Source organism: Trematomus bernacchii, unplaced genomic scaffold, assembly GCF_902827165.1.
Source record: "Trematomus bernacchii unplaced genomic scaffold, fTreBer1.1, whole genome shotgun sequence".
Lineage (NCBI taxonomy): Eukaryota > Metazoa > Chordata > Actinopteri > Perciformes > Nototheniidae > Trematomus > Trematomus bernacchii.
In genome coordinates this window covers 671,016-687,988 of record NW_022987660.1, presented here as the reverse complement: position 1 = coordinate 687,988, position 16,973 = coordinate 671,016, and the positions used below count along the sequence as shown (strand labels likewise).

General features: G+C 40.2%; 1 protein-coding gene across 2 annotated transcripts in view; it reads left to right on the top strand.

The window, feature by feature from the left end:
* The first annotated feature begins 2,561 nt into the window (after positions 1 to 2,561).
* The window catches only part of LOC117486847 (probable carboxypeptidase X1), a 35,197-nt gene continuing 20,785 nt past the window's right edge, over positions 2,562 to 16,973 (top strand). The window contains exons 1-5 of one of the 2 annotated variants that reach the window (XM_034135419.1): positions 2,562 to 2,877; positions 6,060 to 6,212; positions 10,430 to 10,539; positions 10,927 to 11,066; positions 11,997 to 12,081. In XM_034135419.1, coding sequence (XP_033991310.1) covers positions 2,562 to 2,877; positions 6,060 to 6,212; positions 10,430 to 10,539; positions 10,927 to 11,066; positions 11,997 to 12,081 — 804 coding nt within the window. Of the gene's footprint in view, positions 2,878 to 6,059; positions 6,213 to 10,429; positions 10,540 to 10,926; positions 11,067 to 11,996; positions 12,082 to 16,973 lie in introns of those variants that run through there. The other variant, XM_034135420.1, reaches the window with a different exon arrangement.

The following is a 16,973-nucleotide window of genomic DNA, read 5'->3' as shown; positions in this document are numbered from 1 at the left end:
CCAGGAGTGAATCCAACCAGTAAAAACACTTGGGGGATGTGAGCAGCTCATACAGCTCCTCCTCACGGACTCTCTCATTCGCTTTGGAGTAAAAGGGGAAGGGAAAAGTCAACACATCTCCGCCCCAAAATATGATTATGAATACTGTTGTTTTTTAATGTAAAATGCTTTTTGGTTTGGTGAGTTGGCAGGTCCCGATATCTGTGTCCGCATCGCATCACAAACCTGAAGTCACTTTCTTCTTGTTTGATGAGTTGGCGGGTCCCGACACCTTTATCCGCATCGCATCACAAACCTGAAGCCCGGAGTACTCTGTATAACTTGTATATGTGTTTGGTTTCCTACCAGAAGTAAACTCAGATAATTGTTATAACTTTTGATTCCGGTGTTTTCAATTCCTTTCTTTATTTAATAGAGATTTCAGCCTCATCCAACGAACGGCGCGTAGCAGAGGGGGTGGCTATCAGCCACCACAATAGGTGTTCTGCTCCAACAGCCTTCAAAATAAAATGATGACGTAATTGTTGACTAAATTATGTTGATGTTGCACTCAAGCGGACATCACTCAAGCCATTTCTCACTCATGGCAACTTTATTATGAACCAAAAACTCCGTCCCAGTCATAGGGCCTTTCTCATTTCACTAATTTCCCCTCCTCGACTCCTATCCTCGACTCCTATCCCCATGTCTTAGGGTGTTTCTCAATGTCGAGTAAAGCTGCTCCAGAGCCACTATTTCAAGGATGCTACGTCATCGAGTGCCGCCGAAGCAACCAATGTCCAGCATACTTGGAATTCTACCGAGCCCGGCGTACTTCGTAGCGAGAGAAATTTCGAGGCTGCACATGTGTAGAGTCCGCGGTCTTAAAATCCCCACAATGCTTTGCGCACGGACCAATTTCCCCAAATCTGTGGCGGAAGATGTAAGGCGAGGCCTCTCATATGACGCACACCTGCACACTTGCTCGCCTGTTCCACTCTTTCCGAATGCCAGGAAGTATTCTTGCCTCGCTTCTGAAGCAAGATGCTCGGAAGACATGTGCTACCAAGCAAGCGTCCTCGACATTGAGAAACACCCTTAGTCCCGCCCACAGGAGATGCGAGCGGAGGAGTCGAGGAGGGGAAATTAGAGAAATAAGAAAGGCCCTTCCTCACATTCACACCCTCAGACGGAGCCTTGTGGCGAGAACAGGCAACTGCATGCACCAACTAACCCTGCTTCAACAGTAAACATTACATGCACACATTCATACGTAGTTGGCACAAAGCCACTGGACAAATAAACATAACACATCGTGAACTATGTCGTCACATTGATCAAACGATCATTTTCATTCTGATATTTCATCTGCTGATTTTTAGTCTGATTTTTTATAGAAAGAATAGTTTTGTCATAAAATTGCAAGACATGATTGTTTTAGTTTCCAAAACAGTTTGGTACCAAATATAACGAAGAAAAAACTGAAATATTTGTATTTGAGAAGCTTTAATGGGAAGATTTGGTGCATTTTTCTTGACTTGAAGGGTTTCTGTTGGTCAACTTTATTTTTGAAACTCTCTTCACTCATTACTTTTAGTTCTTAACCCAAAATCATGCTGTATGTGTGACTCTTTAAAGTTCTGTTGGTTAGCACTCACTGTATATGGACATAAAGTAGAGACACTACACACTGATATACACCTGAACATCATCAGGAGAGGACTCTTTAAAGTAGAGACACTACATACTGATATACACCTGAACATCAGCAGGAGAGGACTCTTTAAAGTAGAGACACTACATACTGATATACACCTGAACATCAGCAGGAGAGGACTCTTTAAAGTAGAGACACTACATACTGATATACACCTGCACATCAGCAGGAGAGGACTCTTTAAAGTAGAGACACTACATACTGATATACACCTGAACATCAGCAGGAGAGGACTCTTTAAAGTAGAGACACTACATACTGATATACACCTGAACATCAGCAGGAGAGGACTCTTTAAAGTAGAGACACTACATACTGATATACACCTGAACATCAGCAGGAGAGGACTCTTTAAAGTAGAGACACTACATACTGATATACACCTGGACATCAGCAGGAGAGGACTCTTTAAAGTAGAGACACTACGTATACACCTGAACATCAGCAGGAGAGGACTCTTTAAAGTAGAGACACTACATAATTATACACCTGAACATCAGCAGGAGAGGACTCTTTAAAGTAGAGACACTACATACTGATATACACCTGAACATCAGCAGGAGAGGACTCTTTAAAGTAGAGACACTACATACTGATATACACCTGAACATCAGCAGGAGAGGACTCTTTAAAGTAGAGACACTACATACTGATATACACCTGAACATCAGCAGGAGAGGACTCTTTAAAGTAGAGACACTACACACTGATATACACCTGAACATCAGCAGGAGAGGACTCTTTAAAGTTCTGTTGGTTAGCACTCACTGTATATGGACAGGGCTTTTATTTTCTCTCTGCCTGGAAGTCGTTTCTGAGCTGCAGGGAGTTTAGTGTCCGATGTGTTTCTGCAGAGAGAGTCACTATGGCAGGAGCTCTGCACTTCATTCTGCTCTTACTCCTGCACTTCTCCTCATTTCTCCTCATTTTAACCAAACCTTCTGAGGACACATCTACAGCTTCATCCACTGTGGAGTCATATGCAACTTTTCCTGCAGCTGGGAGAGTTCTTCCTGCAGAGAGAAGCGACTCCACTGAGGTTCCCAGCACAGGATTCACTACCAAGCCAACAGATAGACCTCCAAAAAGCACCACCAATGTGACTAAAGAGGCTGGGAAAGCAAAGGAGAGAGTATCCAAAAAAGATGCAGAGAAAGAAGAAGAAGGACCTTTGGAATTAGGTGAGAGGGTTTATTATTATTATTATGAATTGTTTGCAATGATTGGTCTGTGGAAATGCCTCAAGAAAGCACTTTTGCAATATCATTTGCACTTTATTTTTCCCTTAGGGGCAGTTTTACAACCTGACTGATGGTTTACTAGTTTTGCACGTGCACTTTCCCCATAAACAGAAACGTAAAAGTGTACAGCGATGTGTTACTGTGCAAACAAACAACAGTTCCTCTGAGGACAATGCAACCTGAACTGTCATTTGAATATAGATTAAATAGATCTACACACTGGGAATAAGATGCTCAGACCCCAAATATGTCAAGGTCTGCAAAAGTTAAGTGTACAGCAATGTGTTAATTTGCAAACAAACAAACAACAGTTCCTCTGAGGACGATGCAACCTGAACTGCTTTTTGGGGAAATCTGGGAATAAGATGCTGTGGACCCACATTTGACGCTGGGCTGCAAAGGTCAAAAGTAGTTGCAAGCTTTTAAATAACAAATCAAAGGAATGTTTCAGGGTTAATTCCTCTGGTTCTCTGAGTGTTAGCAGCGCTGTGTTGGATCTGAATATCTGCGGTCAGAGAGCCAGTGTCCGAGGGTTGGGGGAGGATGTTCCTGTACGCACCGAGGCATTTTAGCTGTGTGATTTCTGCTGATGAAAACCAGATGTGATGCCTCAAAAAAATGAACAAGACCCCCACACACTCCTCCAAACCAATCGTGTGATTTTGTCCATGCAGGCTGCAGATTCAAAGATTCAAAGGTTTTATTGTCATATGCACATAAGCTGCAGTGTAGAAATGCCAATGAAAATCTTCTGACCTGAGCTCCTCCAACAATGCAACGTATAATAAAATACACAAATAAAAAGTAGTGCAAAAAGTCTATAGAGAGGCCGTCCCTTTCCGGTGGACCTCCATGGGACCTTATTTCGGAAAAAGTATGTATTAAAGTCAATGGAGAGAGAAAGATTATCTTTCGATCCTGTTTGAATTGTGCCACGAATTACACATATGATGTTTGTCAATTTAAAAGATAATTTTGCAAGTCAAAAAAATAAGAATGTGTCGTAAAACTGTGAAGTAACACTTTTTTTTGTGTGAAACCGCTCAATGAACTACATCTCCCGTCTCGCACCACACACCTAGACGGCCGTCACGTTGGCACATTTCACTTCTTTCTTTCAGAATCAGGCGGAAAGTATTAAAAGAGGTGAAAATCACTCCAAGTCTGGGCATGTTGAGAGCTGTACATACACACAAGGGGAGTGAGTCGGTTCCTAAGAGCCAGCATGCGGGACCGGGACTCTGGGATTTGTAGTCTTTCTAGTTGCGTATTTTTCATAGTCTTATATTTCAACAGTTTTACGACAAACTGTGACTTTTTTGACATGGAAATTATTTGTTAAGATTGACAAACATCATATGTGTAATTCGTGGCACAATTCAAACGGGATAGAAAGATAATCTTTCTCTCTCCATTGACTTCAATACATATTTTTTCCGAAATAAGGTCCCATGGGTCGGAAGTAGATGGGCGGGACTTCGCCTCTCTATAGAGAACCGCAGTGACGCGTCCTAAGACCCGGAAGTAAACTCCTTCCGGTTCCTTCGTCAAATACGCAATGCAATTTCTCCATAGGATTTTGGAAAATAGCTCGAAACAAGGTCTGTGGTTGAGACACATTTAAGAGACGGATCACGTTTTGTTCAGCCGGATAATCTCCACATGTCTACCCTACTTTTATAATTTTCGAATCATAAATCTAGTCGCCAGAAGCAAAATGCTAACGTTATGCTATAAACGAACTACAGCAGGGTCGCTGCTTCAACGTTACGCCAACTTAAGATCCATATTCAAACATACAGATTCTAAATGGTACAAGTTGAAGCGTTTGTTTGAACAGTTTGCAGGAAACAAACAGCACAAAACTCCATTATCCTCTGTTTGTGAGAAATTATGTTATAGTTTCATAGCATGTAAAACAGTAGTTCCACATAAAAAAGTAGTTTGTTTTCTTGCTGTGATTTTACTGTACTTTGCATACTGTACGTTTCAGTTAGATATGCAGCTGCCTGTTAGCTTAGCATAGGAAACAATTAATGTGGCTCTGTGCAAAGCTAAAAAACGATCTATCTAGCAGCAAAGAAGAAGAATTAGCAAGTGGTTTGCTAATTGATTAGACAGAGCCAGGCTAGCTCCAGTCTTTATGCTAAGCTAAGCTAAGCGACTGTGCTAACCAGCTGCTAGTTTTGAACTGGCATATACTTCAGTTAAATATGACGCTACAGGCAGCAGCCCGTTAGCTTAGCTTAAAGAATGGATACAGGAGGAGGAAAACAACTAATGTGGCTCTGTGTAAATCTAAAACAATCTACCTAGCAACAAAAAACTATAATTAGCAGGAGGTTTGCTAATGGTTTATATGTTAAACAAAACAAGGCTAGTGTCAGTCTTTATGCTAAGCTAACCAGCTGCTGATTTTCAATTTAAATCTAATATGAGCGTGGTTTAAATCTTCATCTACCTCTCGAAATATACTTCAGTTAATTATGAGGATACAGTCAGCAACACGTTAGCTTAGCTTAAACAATTAAAACAGGGGGGAAACAACTAATGTGGCTATGTGCAAAGCTAAACAAATATCTACCTAGCAACAAAGAAAAATAATTAGCAGGAGGTTTGCTAATGGTTAAACCTACACAGAGCCAGGCTAGTTTCAGTCTTTATGCTAAGCTAACCAGCTGCTAGTTTTCAATTTAAATCTAACATGAGTGTGGTTAAATCTTCTCCTCTAACTCTCGACATATACTTCAGTTAAATATGAGGCAACAGTCAGCAGCCCGTTAGCTTAGCTTAGCTTAAATAATTCAAACGGGGGAAACAACTGATGTGGCTCTGTGCAAAGCTAATAAAACTATCTATCTAGCAGCAATGAAGGATAATTAGCAGGTGGTTTGCTAATGGTTTATACTTTAAACAAAACCAGGCTAGTGTCAGTCTTTATGCTAGGCTAAGTTACTAAGATAACTAGCTGCTGTTTTAAAATCTGGTTTAAATCTTGAAATGTCAAATGATTTCTCTTCAGTTTTATGCGAAGGAGTTCTTCCTGGTGTGTTTGTAGTAATTCAGTGAGTCTAAAGTCGTGTTTAGGAGGTAAAAGCCTAAACTGCTTTACATCTTTGTAGAAAGGAGGTCCAGCAGGAGCGTTAAGATAGCAAAGAAGCCCAAAACGATCCAGAAGAAACCCAAACTCGTCCCCAAGAAGAAGCCGACGGTTGTTAAGAAATCCAAACCTCATGTCAAACACAGAGCGAGCCAATCAGAGGAGGCCGTCCCACGTATGTACGGAGATCTGTGTATACAGCATGTCACATGGGTCACATGGTAGTGGCAAATAGTTGGAAGTGTTTCACTGACTCTCTGGGATTTGCTGTTTCACGAGAGTTCAGGTGATCTTTGAAGCTCTCAGAGACGTAAACCCACAGCAGTGCTTCAAACACACCATGAAGCTATTTGCTCATTTAGCGCTTTCCCAGATGTGATTCATGTGGACCTCGAACTGAGGCAGTGCTGTATATCTAAACTTGACTGCTGTCCTAAAGACTAACCACCAACAGATCTGTGATGAGAAGCTTCTCCTCTTTGGTGATACCTGTCGTCACTTAATCTGTAATCTACATTGCTTTAAATTACATGACATTGTGATACAGGCAGGGGTTAAATGTGTGTGTCAGCGACGTGCAGTCAGGGGAGAATGGCCATCGGGAGAGTCAAGGTTCAAGGTTCTTTATTGTCAATCTGACATAGCTACAGAGTAATTATGCAGTTGAAAATCTTATGTCACAGGCTTCTCCAACAATGCAACATAATAACATAACATAATAACAATAAGAGCAAGAGCAATACAAAAATAATAATAGTTATAAAAATGAAATAAAGTTATGATGTGGAATAGTGCAGTATGAGTCTATATACAAGTTATTGGAATGATATATATATATTAGGTATTAGATACATACTACTGAGTAGCAGTTGAATGTTTGAAGTTGTTTCAACAGTTCAATTTTTTAACAGTCTCACTGCCCGCGGGAAGAAACTGTCTCCAAATCTTCTTGTCCTTGCCAGGATGCTGCGGTAACGTCTGCCAGACGGCAACAGAAAGAACAGTTTGTGGCTGGGGTGATGGGGGTCTTTGATAATCCGTAGTGATTTCTTACGGAGATAAGAAGATAATCCGTAGTGATTTCTTCCTGAGCCGCTGGGAGTAAAGGTCCTCCATGGATGGCAGCTCCGTCCTGGTGATGTGCTGTGTAAAAGTCGGGACTTTTACCGGTGGGCCACTGCCTTTGGTGGGCCGCTGGCCATCTGTGTGTTCTGGAGAATCACAGAACGGACGTCAACGGCCTGGTTCGCTGAAAAAAATGTACACAAGCTGTAGAGATTTTAACTATTGTGCTACAACATAAAATATGTCAGTAAATACCCCACTGGTGAATTTAAAAATGGAGGTTGCTACAAGTGTCTAAATGAGACGACTCAACGTCATCACGTCCAACATTAGCCACCTTTAGCTTAGCGGTGGTGACGTGAAGTCATGTGACCGTGCTGTGTTCCTTTATAGCCCAACATTAGCCACCTTTAGCTTAGCGGTGGTGACGTGAAGTCATGTGACCGTGCTGTAGTTCCTTTATAGCCCAACATTAGCCTCCTTTAGCTTAGCGGTGGTGATGTGAAGTCATGTGACTGTGCTGCAGTTCCTTTATAGCCCAACATTAGCCGCCTTTAGCTTAGCGGTGGTGACGTGAAGTCATGTGACCGTGCTGTAGTTCCTTTATAGCCCAACATTAGCCGCCTTTAGCTTAGCGGTGGTGACGTGAAGTCATGTGACCGTGCTGTAGTTCCTTTATAGCCCAACATTAGCCCAGGGTTGCCAACTTTGGGTACCTGGCTGGAGTGAGATTTTGATATCATGGGTTTAATTCGGTTTAATTACACATATGCGCACGAAATGACTGCTATCGTGTCAGCAGCGGGACCTTAGCATATAGGATATATATACAATATATACAAATACACAATAATGGACACAGACTATAAAGGGCACACAGTTTCATTCACTAATGAAAGTCAAACATGTTTGTTTCCACTGTTTTATTGTGTGCCTGTCGCGATAAGCAATTAATTGACTTATCGTACGATAAATAAAAATGCACACACACAAACAAATCTACAGACTTACTCCAAACTGCCAAATATATTAATTAACACACTCGCACTCTCATATACTCTTTGACTCTATTTTGGCCTAGTAGAACAATAAGCAGCAGACTTTTACTTTTTTATCATTTCTACTGGATTTTAGATCTGCGCATGCGCAATACGGGTCGGCAGTTGCGGCTCCAGAGTATTTTTGTTGGGTAATCTATGGTAGGGCTAACCCATACAGTGGTGGGGCTCAAGTCAGTATTTGCAATGTAATTACATACACGCTCCCACCGACAGTGAAACGCCACGCGTGAGGTTTAGATCATTTCCCTGTCTCAATCCAAATTGAACTGTATGAAATAAAAAGGCACATTTGTCTTGCAGTAAATAAAAAGGGCGACCTGGAGCCAATCCTGCAATTTCCCCACAGGTGAAAGAGTTGACATGCTGAAGACCCAACCCCTGCAGGGGGGTCTGGGGGGATTCTCCCCCAGGAGATTTTTTGAAATACTAACATAAAATACACATTCTGGTACTGTCTTGAGAAGAAAAATAAATAAATCTATTACTACACGACATATTTAAACAAATTAATTAATTTTAGTTTTTTGTGACTTTGTTCTGAAAGCTGAACCTGCTGCTCCTCACAGAGAGAAGAGGGAAGAGGCTGTGTGAATTACTTTACATTGTGGATAAGGGTGGATAGCCCCCATTGTTCTGTGTGTCAAAATGAAAGACAGCCCACACACCTATCAATCATCAAACCGTGGGGTCTTATTTCATTACGTGTTGATTTCTATCAACACGTAATGTTGTATCGATGTATAGAGATGTACTACTACCGCAAAAGTATTCTCCGTCGGGACTTCCTGCAACAACACCACGCCGTTATCGTGATTCTGATTGGCCAGAAGACATTATCAAAGATGTTCTATTGAGAAGACGATCACTACGTGACAAAAGTTTTCAAAACCGTTTCTAGTCTTCGGTATTCTTGTTTTTGGCGTGAGAATAGTTTGGGCAGCGTGAGAGCGTGAGATTGAGAGTGAAAGCGTGTGTCACACGCCAGATGCGTGAGAGTTGGCAACCCTGCATTAGCCTCCTTTAGCTTAGCGGTGGTGACGTGAAGTCATGTGACCGTGCTGTAGTTCCTTTAATGCCTAACGTTAGCCACCTTTAGCTTAGCGGTGGTGACGTGAAGTCATGTGACCGTGCTGTAGTTCCTTTAATGCCTAACGTTAGCTTCTTACTTCAGAAATCATAAAGTGGTGTTAAAGGTGGAGATTATCCTGCTGAGCTAAACGTGTAAGTATCATAAATGTTGTGCACGACACAGAGATTATTTCTACAATAATCAAAAATGACATGGAGGAATCCCATTGGACGAGGGAGACGATGCCTTTGTGGTTGACCTACACACATTCTTCATAAATGCATCACTTTATAGCTTCAATAGTTTGTGGTTGGCAGCAACGAGGAAACTTTTAAAGATCCGAGCAACACTTCAGCTCCACAGAGATCCAGCTGGACTTCAGGGCTAAAGAGGGGAGAGGGTCTTTATGAGAAGCCCCCCGAACATTTAGCATTTATTTAAACTACTAAACTGTAAAGCTCTCTGGCAGGAAGAGGCGTGTGAACTGAGCTGACCTGCAGACAAGGAGAGTCTCTGTGAGGCTGCAGAGGACGCTTTAACACATCTCACCCTGAAAACATAGAGAATCCTATAAAGGAAGTTTAACACTCATTTATTCATCTGTCTTCTGTCACCTCAAATGTGCTCCTTTAATGTTATACTGTAATACCTGTGCTTTATATAACATTAACATATATAAAGACATTAACAGACAGTTTCCTTCTTCTTTCCTCATGCTTTTAGAGTTTCATCTCTAAGCTCTCACAAGGTCAAGTGACTACATATGTTTGATAATATATATGTACGTGTCTATGTGCTGCCGTACTTGTCATTAGAGTATATCCTGAAGCAAAGTTACTTAAAATGTTCCTTATATGAGTTATTAACCTGAACTAGAATGCTTTGCTGCTGTTATCAGGAACCAGCGCTGCACCAGAGTTGGAACAAATGGATCAAAATGAAAATATTCAGCAAATATCACTCATAGGAATCGATGTGGTAGATGTATTCCCTAAAAGTCTATAAAGACACTCAGGACTTGGACTGCTTTCACTTGTTCTCCGTGATTATTCTGATCTTTAACACCGTCTGTGCAACAACTGAACTAGTGGCTTCTTATTCTGCTGCTACTCCTTTAATGTCATGGTGTGATAGACATATTTAAACGCTGAATAATCCCCTGTGTATTGTGTCCCAATGTGTGTGTGTGTCCTAAAGAGTGTCCTCCTCTGGGTCTGGAGTCTCTGAAGGTCAAAGACCACCAGCTGAGAGCTTCTTCCTCCAGAAGACGAGGACTCGGTCCTCACCGCGGCCGACTCAACATCCAGGTATCAATAAAACCAGAGTGTTCCCAACTACGCTGAATGGCTGACAATTCTCAGGAGTATTTATACAATCTGTTTGCAACTTAAAACAAAAAACCAATATATCATATTCCAATGACTTGTATATAGACTAATAATGGAAGGATTATAAAGGCTGCATACAAAAAATACTATTGGATTTAAAGGGGAATATGAGAAAATAACTAATAAAGAATAAGTGTGTGTGTGTGTGTGTGTGTGTGTGTGTGTGTGTGTGTGTGTGTGTGTGTGTGTGTGTGTGTGTGTGTGTGTGTGTGTGTGTGTGTGTGTGTGTGTGTGTGTGTGTGTGTGTGTGTGTGTGTGTGTGTGTGTGTGTGTGTGTGTGTGTGTGTGTGTGTGTGTGTGTGTCAGTCGGGTGTAGAGGACGGGGATATCTACGATGGCGGCTGGTGTTCTCAGCTCAGAGATCAGAGCCAGTGGCTGCAGGTCGACGCTCTCAGACTGACCCGTTTCACTGGAGTCATCCTGCAGGGCCGGGCCTCCATCTGGAGGTCAGTGTGAACAACAAGCATACATAATAATAATAATAATCTTTATTTGTATAGCACCTTTCATACAATAAGTGCAGTCCAAAGTGCTTCACATGGACATTTCACAGAGAATTGATATCACACAGAATACAGTTACCAGTAAAAGACACGAAGACCAACTAAAAATAGCAAAGAATAGACATATACAAGAAATACATTTAGATTAAAGGTACAACGAGGAAAGTGTGCATTAAAAGGAGGATAATGCAAATTCAACACAAAACCAGATGACAGGTTAAAATGCACCGCAGTGCATTGAGAACGTGCAGCAGAGCAGGAGTTTGCTTCCTAAAAGGCTCAATTGTACAAATGTGTTTTGAGTTTTTTAAAGACTTCCACCGAGATAAGATAAGATAGTACTTTATTGATCCTAATTTGGGAAATTATATATTATAGTATATCATAATTATAGTATATCATTCAATTCAATCTTTTTACAATCTTTTTTATTGTTTTCAATCTTTTTTAATGTTATTATAGTTTTCTTTAAATAGTTTTCTATCTGTGTTTTTAACTCTTGTTTTACTTTGATGTATGCACCACGACATCAAGTCAAATTCCTCGTACGTGTGAACCTGCCTGGTGATAAACCTGATTCTGATTCTGATGATAAATGCATAATATGTTCTCCACTGGATGGAGGGACGCATTTTGGACTTGGAGAATTTTTCTCTTACAACGTATTTACCTATATTGTGTGTTTATATACACCGAAACAAATTGCTTGGATGTGTAAACCAGCTTAGCAAAAAACCTGATTCTGATATGTAAGATATAGAAGAATACTTGAGTATATGATCTATATCTTACATATCAGAATCAGGTTCTTGCGAAGGTGTACACATCCAAGCAGTGAATATATGACAGAATGTGACATGTGTTCCTGTGCAGCTGGAACCTGGTGTATTCCTACAAAGTTCAGTTCAGTAACGACACGCTGGTCTGGAGGCCGGCGATGAACGGGACCAAAGAGGCTGTGAGTAATATATAGTTTTATTATTAACATTCAAAATAAACTCTGATGTCTCCGTGCTCTTTTCTACGTCTTTCTGCTTCTCATTTCACTTTCTACGCTGCTATCCAAACCACTGACATTCTTGTCCAAAGACACGACACTGTGCAACACACTCAGTATATCTACAAATATTCCAATAAAAAAAGTAAGAAAATTCAATGAGAGAAAAAAAGTATCTACATAATAAAATATAATAATAATAGAACTTCCTAAACAATCTTAAAGTGGACCTATCATGCTATATTTGAATAATATAGTGTAGGACCATACCTATATAAGGCATATTTATACTTTTTTCTTTTCAAAATACCAAACAGATCATGCATTTTAGCCATGCCTCATTTCGCTCAATTTGCACTTTTTTTTAGCTCTGTTTTAGCAAGGGCTGATTCAGTGAGAACAGCACCACCTACAGGCCTGGCATATGTACTACAGCGTCTCCAGCGCTTTCGAACGGCAATGGCCGTGGCTGTCTCCTCCTGATTGGTGGAGTTGGCCCAATAGCCGTAGTGCCACCGTCCTGACGTCAGGACAGTGTTCAAATCTGGATCAGTTTTTATCAGATCCGTTGCAGCCCCTTTTTTAGAGATTTGGGTATGGAGGAAAATAGAGAGGGTTGTGTTTTCTGACACTTGGTGAGTTCCCTGGAACACCGGGGACACATATTCATGTAGAAAAGACGTACAAAAGTGCATTTTGCATGATAGGTCCCCTTTAAATACTGGCAAGAATTAGAAAATAGCTCTAATTCCCCTCCTCGACTCCCCTCCTCGTCTCCTATCCTCGACTCCTATCCTCGTGTCTTAGTCCCGCCCACAGGAGATGCAAGCGGAGGAGTCGAGAAGGGGAACTGAGGACCGAGGAACGAGGAGAGAGGAGTCGAGGAGGGGAAATTAGAGAAATGAGAAACCTTCTATGTGTTTCTGTAATGTTTTGTGAACCTGAGCTTTTTATGGTACGAGAGCAAACAAGTCACAAAATGAAAGAAAAAAAGACTGAAAGAGTTTAACATTTAAATCAAAACAAGCCACGGTAACAATATTAAGTGGAGGTTAATAAGTTCATTAAAGAATCAGGAATCAAGAGTGTGAAACAAACAACAACAAACCACAGTAGCCATGGTTACAACAACAACGTGGTGACGGTTGTGTACGGAATGTCGTGATTTAAAAACACAACTCTGTACCCTGTAACAAATCACCGCTAATGGAGATAATACCACAACACAACACAAAATAAACAAATCTAGTAACGCTTACAACTAAAAATAGGCCTGAATATATAAATTATATTAAAAAAATACGGAGTTAAAATAGAAACAAGGCAATTCATGGAGACGCAAATAAATGAGATAATTAAATAATAATAACAGGCAAATAATACAAATAAAGAAGAGAGAAAGAGGGTTGTGAAACTAACTCGACCTTTGGAGTTTTTATCAGATATATAAACATGTTTCTGTAATATTCTAAAAACCTGTGACTTCTTGTTTTAAAAGAACAAGAAAAGTAAAAAAACAACAATTCAAAACGGATGGAGAGTTTTGAAACCAAAAGATTAAATCACAACAACAGAACTACAGTAGCCATGGTAACACCAACAACAACAACATCAACGTGGTGTCGGAATGTCATGATTTGAAAACTCAGTTATGACCATACAGTCTATGGTTATTACTCAGCTCTCATCATCAAACCTTCATCATAGCATTGAGGGACATCCGGCTCCTGAATGCAGACGTTAGTTCAGTTCGTCCAGCAGCGCCTCGTCCCCCGGGCGGAGACTCTGACCAATAGGATGGAGGCTCTGAAACACAGGATGGTGGACAGAAAGACCCACGCTGAGGACAGAAAGACCCACGCTCAGGACAGGGAGGCGGCCATCAGGTTTGTGGCTCAGAGGATGCTGGGAGACAGGAAGGAGGAAGAGGAGGAGGAAGAGGAAGATCTGTGCTTCAACAAACTCTTCACCTTCATCAACAGCCTGCAGGACAAACAGTGGGAGAACCTCAGGGACCAGATGAGAGAACCAGTGAGTCCTTCAACTTTCATTAACAAACTGTCCCTGAACCTAGAGAGTATACAAAGTACACACTGCAGTACAGGAAGCAGAGGGGAGTATCTGGTACTTTAGTAAAAGTATAAGTACTTAGATGTTGTACTTGAGTAAAAGTAGAAGTACTCAGATCTTGTACTTGAGTAAAAGTAGAAGTACTCAGATCTTGTACTTGAGTAAAAGTAGAAGTACTCAGATATTGTACTTGAGTAAAAGTAGAAGTACTCAGATCTTGTACTTGAGTAAAAGTAGAAGTACTCAGATCTTGTACTTGAGTAAAAGTAGAAGTACTCAGATCTTGTACTTGAGTAAATGTAGAAGTACTCAGATCTTGTACTTGAGTAAAAGTAGAAGTACTCAGATCTTGTACTTGAGTAAAAGTAGAAGTACTCAGATCTTGTACTTGAGTAAATGTAGAAGTACTCAGATCTTGTACTTGAGTAAAAGGAGAAGTACTCAGATCTTGTACTTGAGTAAAAGTAGAAGTACTCAGATCTTGTAGCCTATTTTGTACAGTAAAAGTAAAAGTACGCAGATCTTGGCTGTAATTTCCAGATGACCAGATGAGAGAACCAGTGAGTCCTTAACCTGAACTTTCATTAACAAACTGTCCCTGAACCTAGAGAGTATACAAAGTACACACTGCAGTGCAGGAAGCAGAGGGGAGTACTCAGATCTGGTACTTTAGTAAAAGTATAAGTACTCAGATCTTGTACTTGAGTAAAAGTAGAAGTACTCAGATCTTGTACTTGAGTAAAAGTAGTAGTACTCAGATCTTGTACTTGAGTAAAAGTAGAAGTACTCAGATCTTGTACTTGAGTAAAAGTAGTAGTACTCAGATCTTGTACTTGAGTAAATGTAGAAGTACTCAGATCTTGTACTTGAGTAAAAGTAGAAGTATTCAGATCTTGTACTTGAGTAAAAGTAGTAGTACTCAGATCTGGTACTTTAGTAAAAGTATAAGTACTCAGATCTTGTACTTGAGTAAAAGTAGAAGTACTCAGATCTTGTACTTGAGTAAAAGTAGTAGTACTCAGATCTTGTACTTGAGTAAAAGTAGAAGTACTCAGATCTTGTACTTGAGTAAAAGTAGTAGTACTCAGATCTTGTACTTGAGTAAATGTAGAAGTACTCAGATCTTGTACTTGAGTAAAAGTAGAAGTATTCAGATCTTGTACTTGAGTAAAAGTAGTAGTACTCAGATCTTGTACTTGAGTAAAAGTAGAAGTACTCAGATCTTGTACTTGAGTAAAAGTAGTAGTACTCAGATCTTGTACTTGAGTAAATGTAGAAGTACTCAGATCTTGTACTTGAGTAAAAGTAGAAGTATTCAGATCTTGTACTTGAGTAAAAGTAGTAGTACTCAGATCTGGTACTTTAGTAAAAGTATAAGTACTCAGATCTTGTACTTGAGTAAAAGTAGAAGTACTCAGATCTTGTACTTGAGTAAAAGTAGTAGTACTCAGATCTTGTACTTGAGTAAAAGTAGAAGTACTCAGATCTTGTACTTGAGTAAAAGTAGTAGTACTCAGATCTTGTACTTGAGTAAATGTAGAAGTACTCAGATCTTGTACTTGAGTAAAAGTAGAAGTATTCAGATCTTGTACTTGAGTAAAAGTAGTAGTACTCAGATCTTGTACTTGAGTAAAAGTAGAAGTACTCAGATCTTGTACTTGAGTAAAAGTAGAAGTACTCAGATCTTGTACTTTAGTAAAAGTATAAGTACTCAGATCTTGTACTTGAGTTAAAGTAGAAGTAGTCAGATCTTGTACTTGAGTAAAAGTAGAAGTACTCAAATCTTGTACTTGAGTAAAAGTAGAAGTACTCAGATCTTGTACTTGAATACAAGTAGAAGTACTCAGATCTTGTCCTTTAGTAAATGTAGAAGTACTCAGATCTTGTACTTGAGTAAAGTTAGAAATACTCAGATCTGGTAAAGTGATTTAAGAGTTGATTATATTTCACATCATTAATCCAGATCTCTAAAGTAACTAAACTAACAGTACTTGAGTAAATGTACTTAAAATAATAAATATAATTGAAATCATGAGAGCCACTCATTTGGCCATAGCTAGCTAGTTAGCTAAACATTTGCTAGCAAGCTTGTTGGATAGGTAGCTTACGTTAGCTTAGGTAGCTAACTTTAGCTAGGCCTACCTAAGCTAACGTAAACTAGCTCACTAGTTAGATATAGCTAGCATTAGAGCTATTTAGGACACACATTACCCTGCAGCTACAGAGCTTGTTTCTGCTCAAAGATGTAGAATCCACAGCTTCTGTTTCAGAGAAGGCCTTAGCTTCAGTATCTCTGTAGAAGCTTTTAAAAAACAACTGAAGACCCATCTTTTTACATTGGCTTTAGTTTATACTTGAGATGTGTTCTGATGTCTGTTCCTTTAGGGACTCCACGTGCTCTGTGTTTTGTTTTTATGTTAATCTTAATTTCTGCCTCATGTTGTTATTGTATTCATGTTTCGGTGGTCTTCATTTGAACTTTTGTTCTTTCTTGAGAAGAACTTTGTGAATTATATTCCTGTGAAAGGTGCTATACTAAATAAACGTATGATGATGATGATATGAACCTGCTCTCCTCCTCAGCTGACGCAGGCTCACCTGGCTCAGGTGTCCAGGAGGATCGTCACGGTCGTCTCTGAGCTCGTTCTGCAGGTCCTGGTTCCGGTTCTGATGGACCAGCTGCAGCCTGGAGACCCTTCAGAGGGTTCAGACAGGAACTCCTGCAGGTGGGAACATGCACCTGTCACTCATAAATAATATAATAAGCCTCTTAATGCCAAATG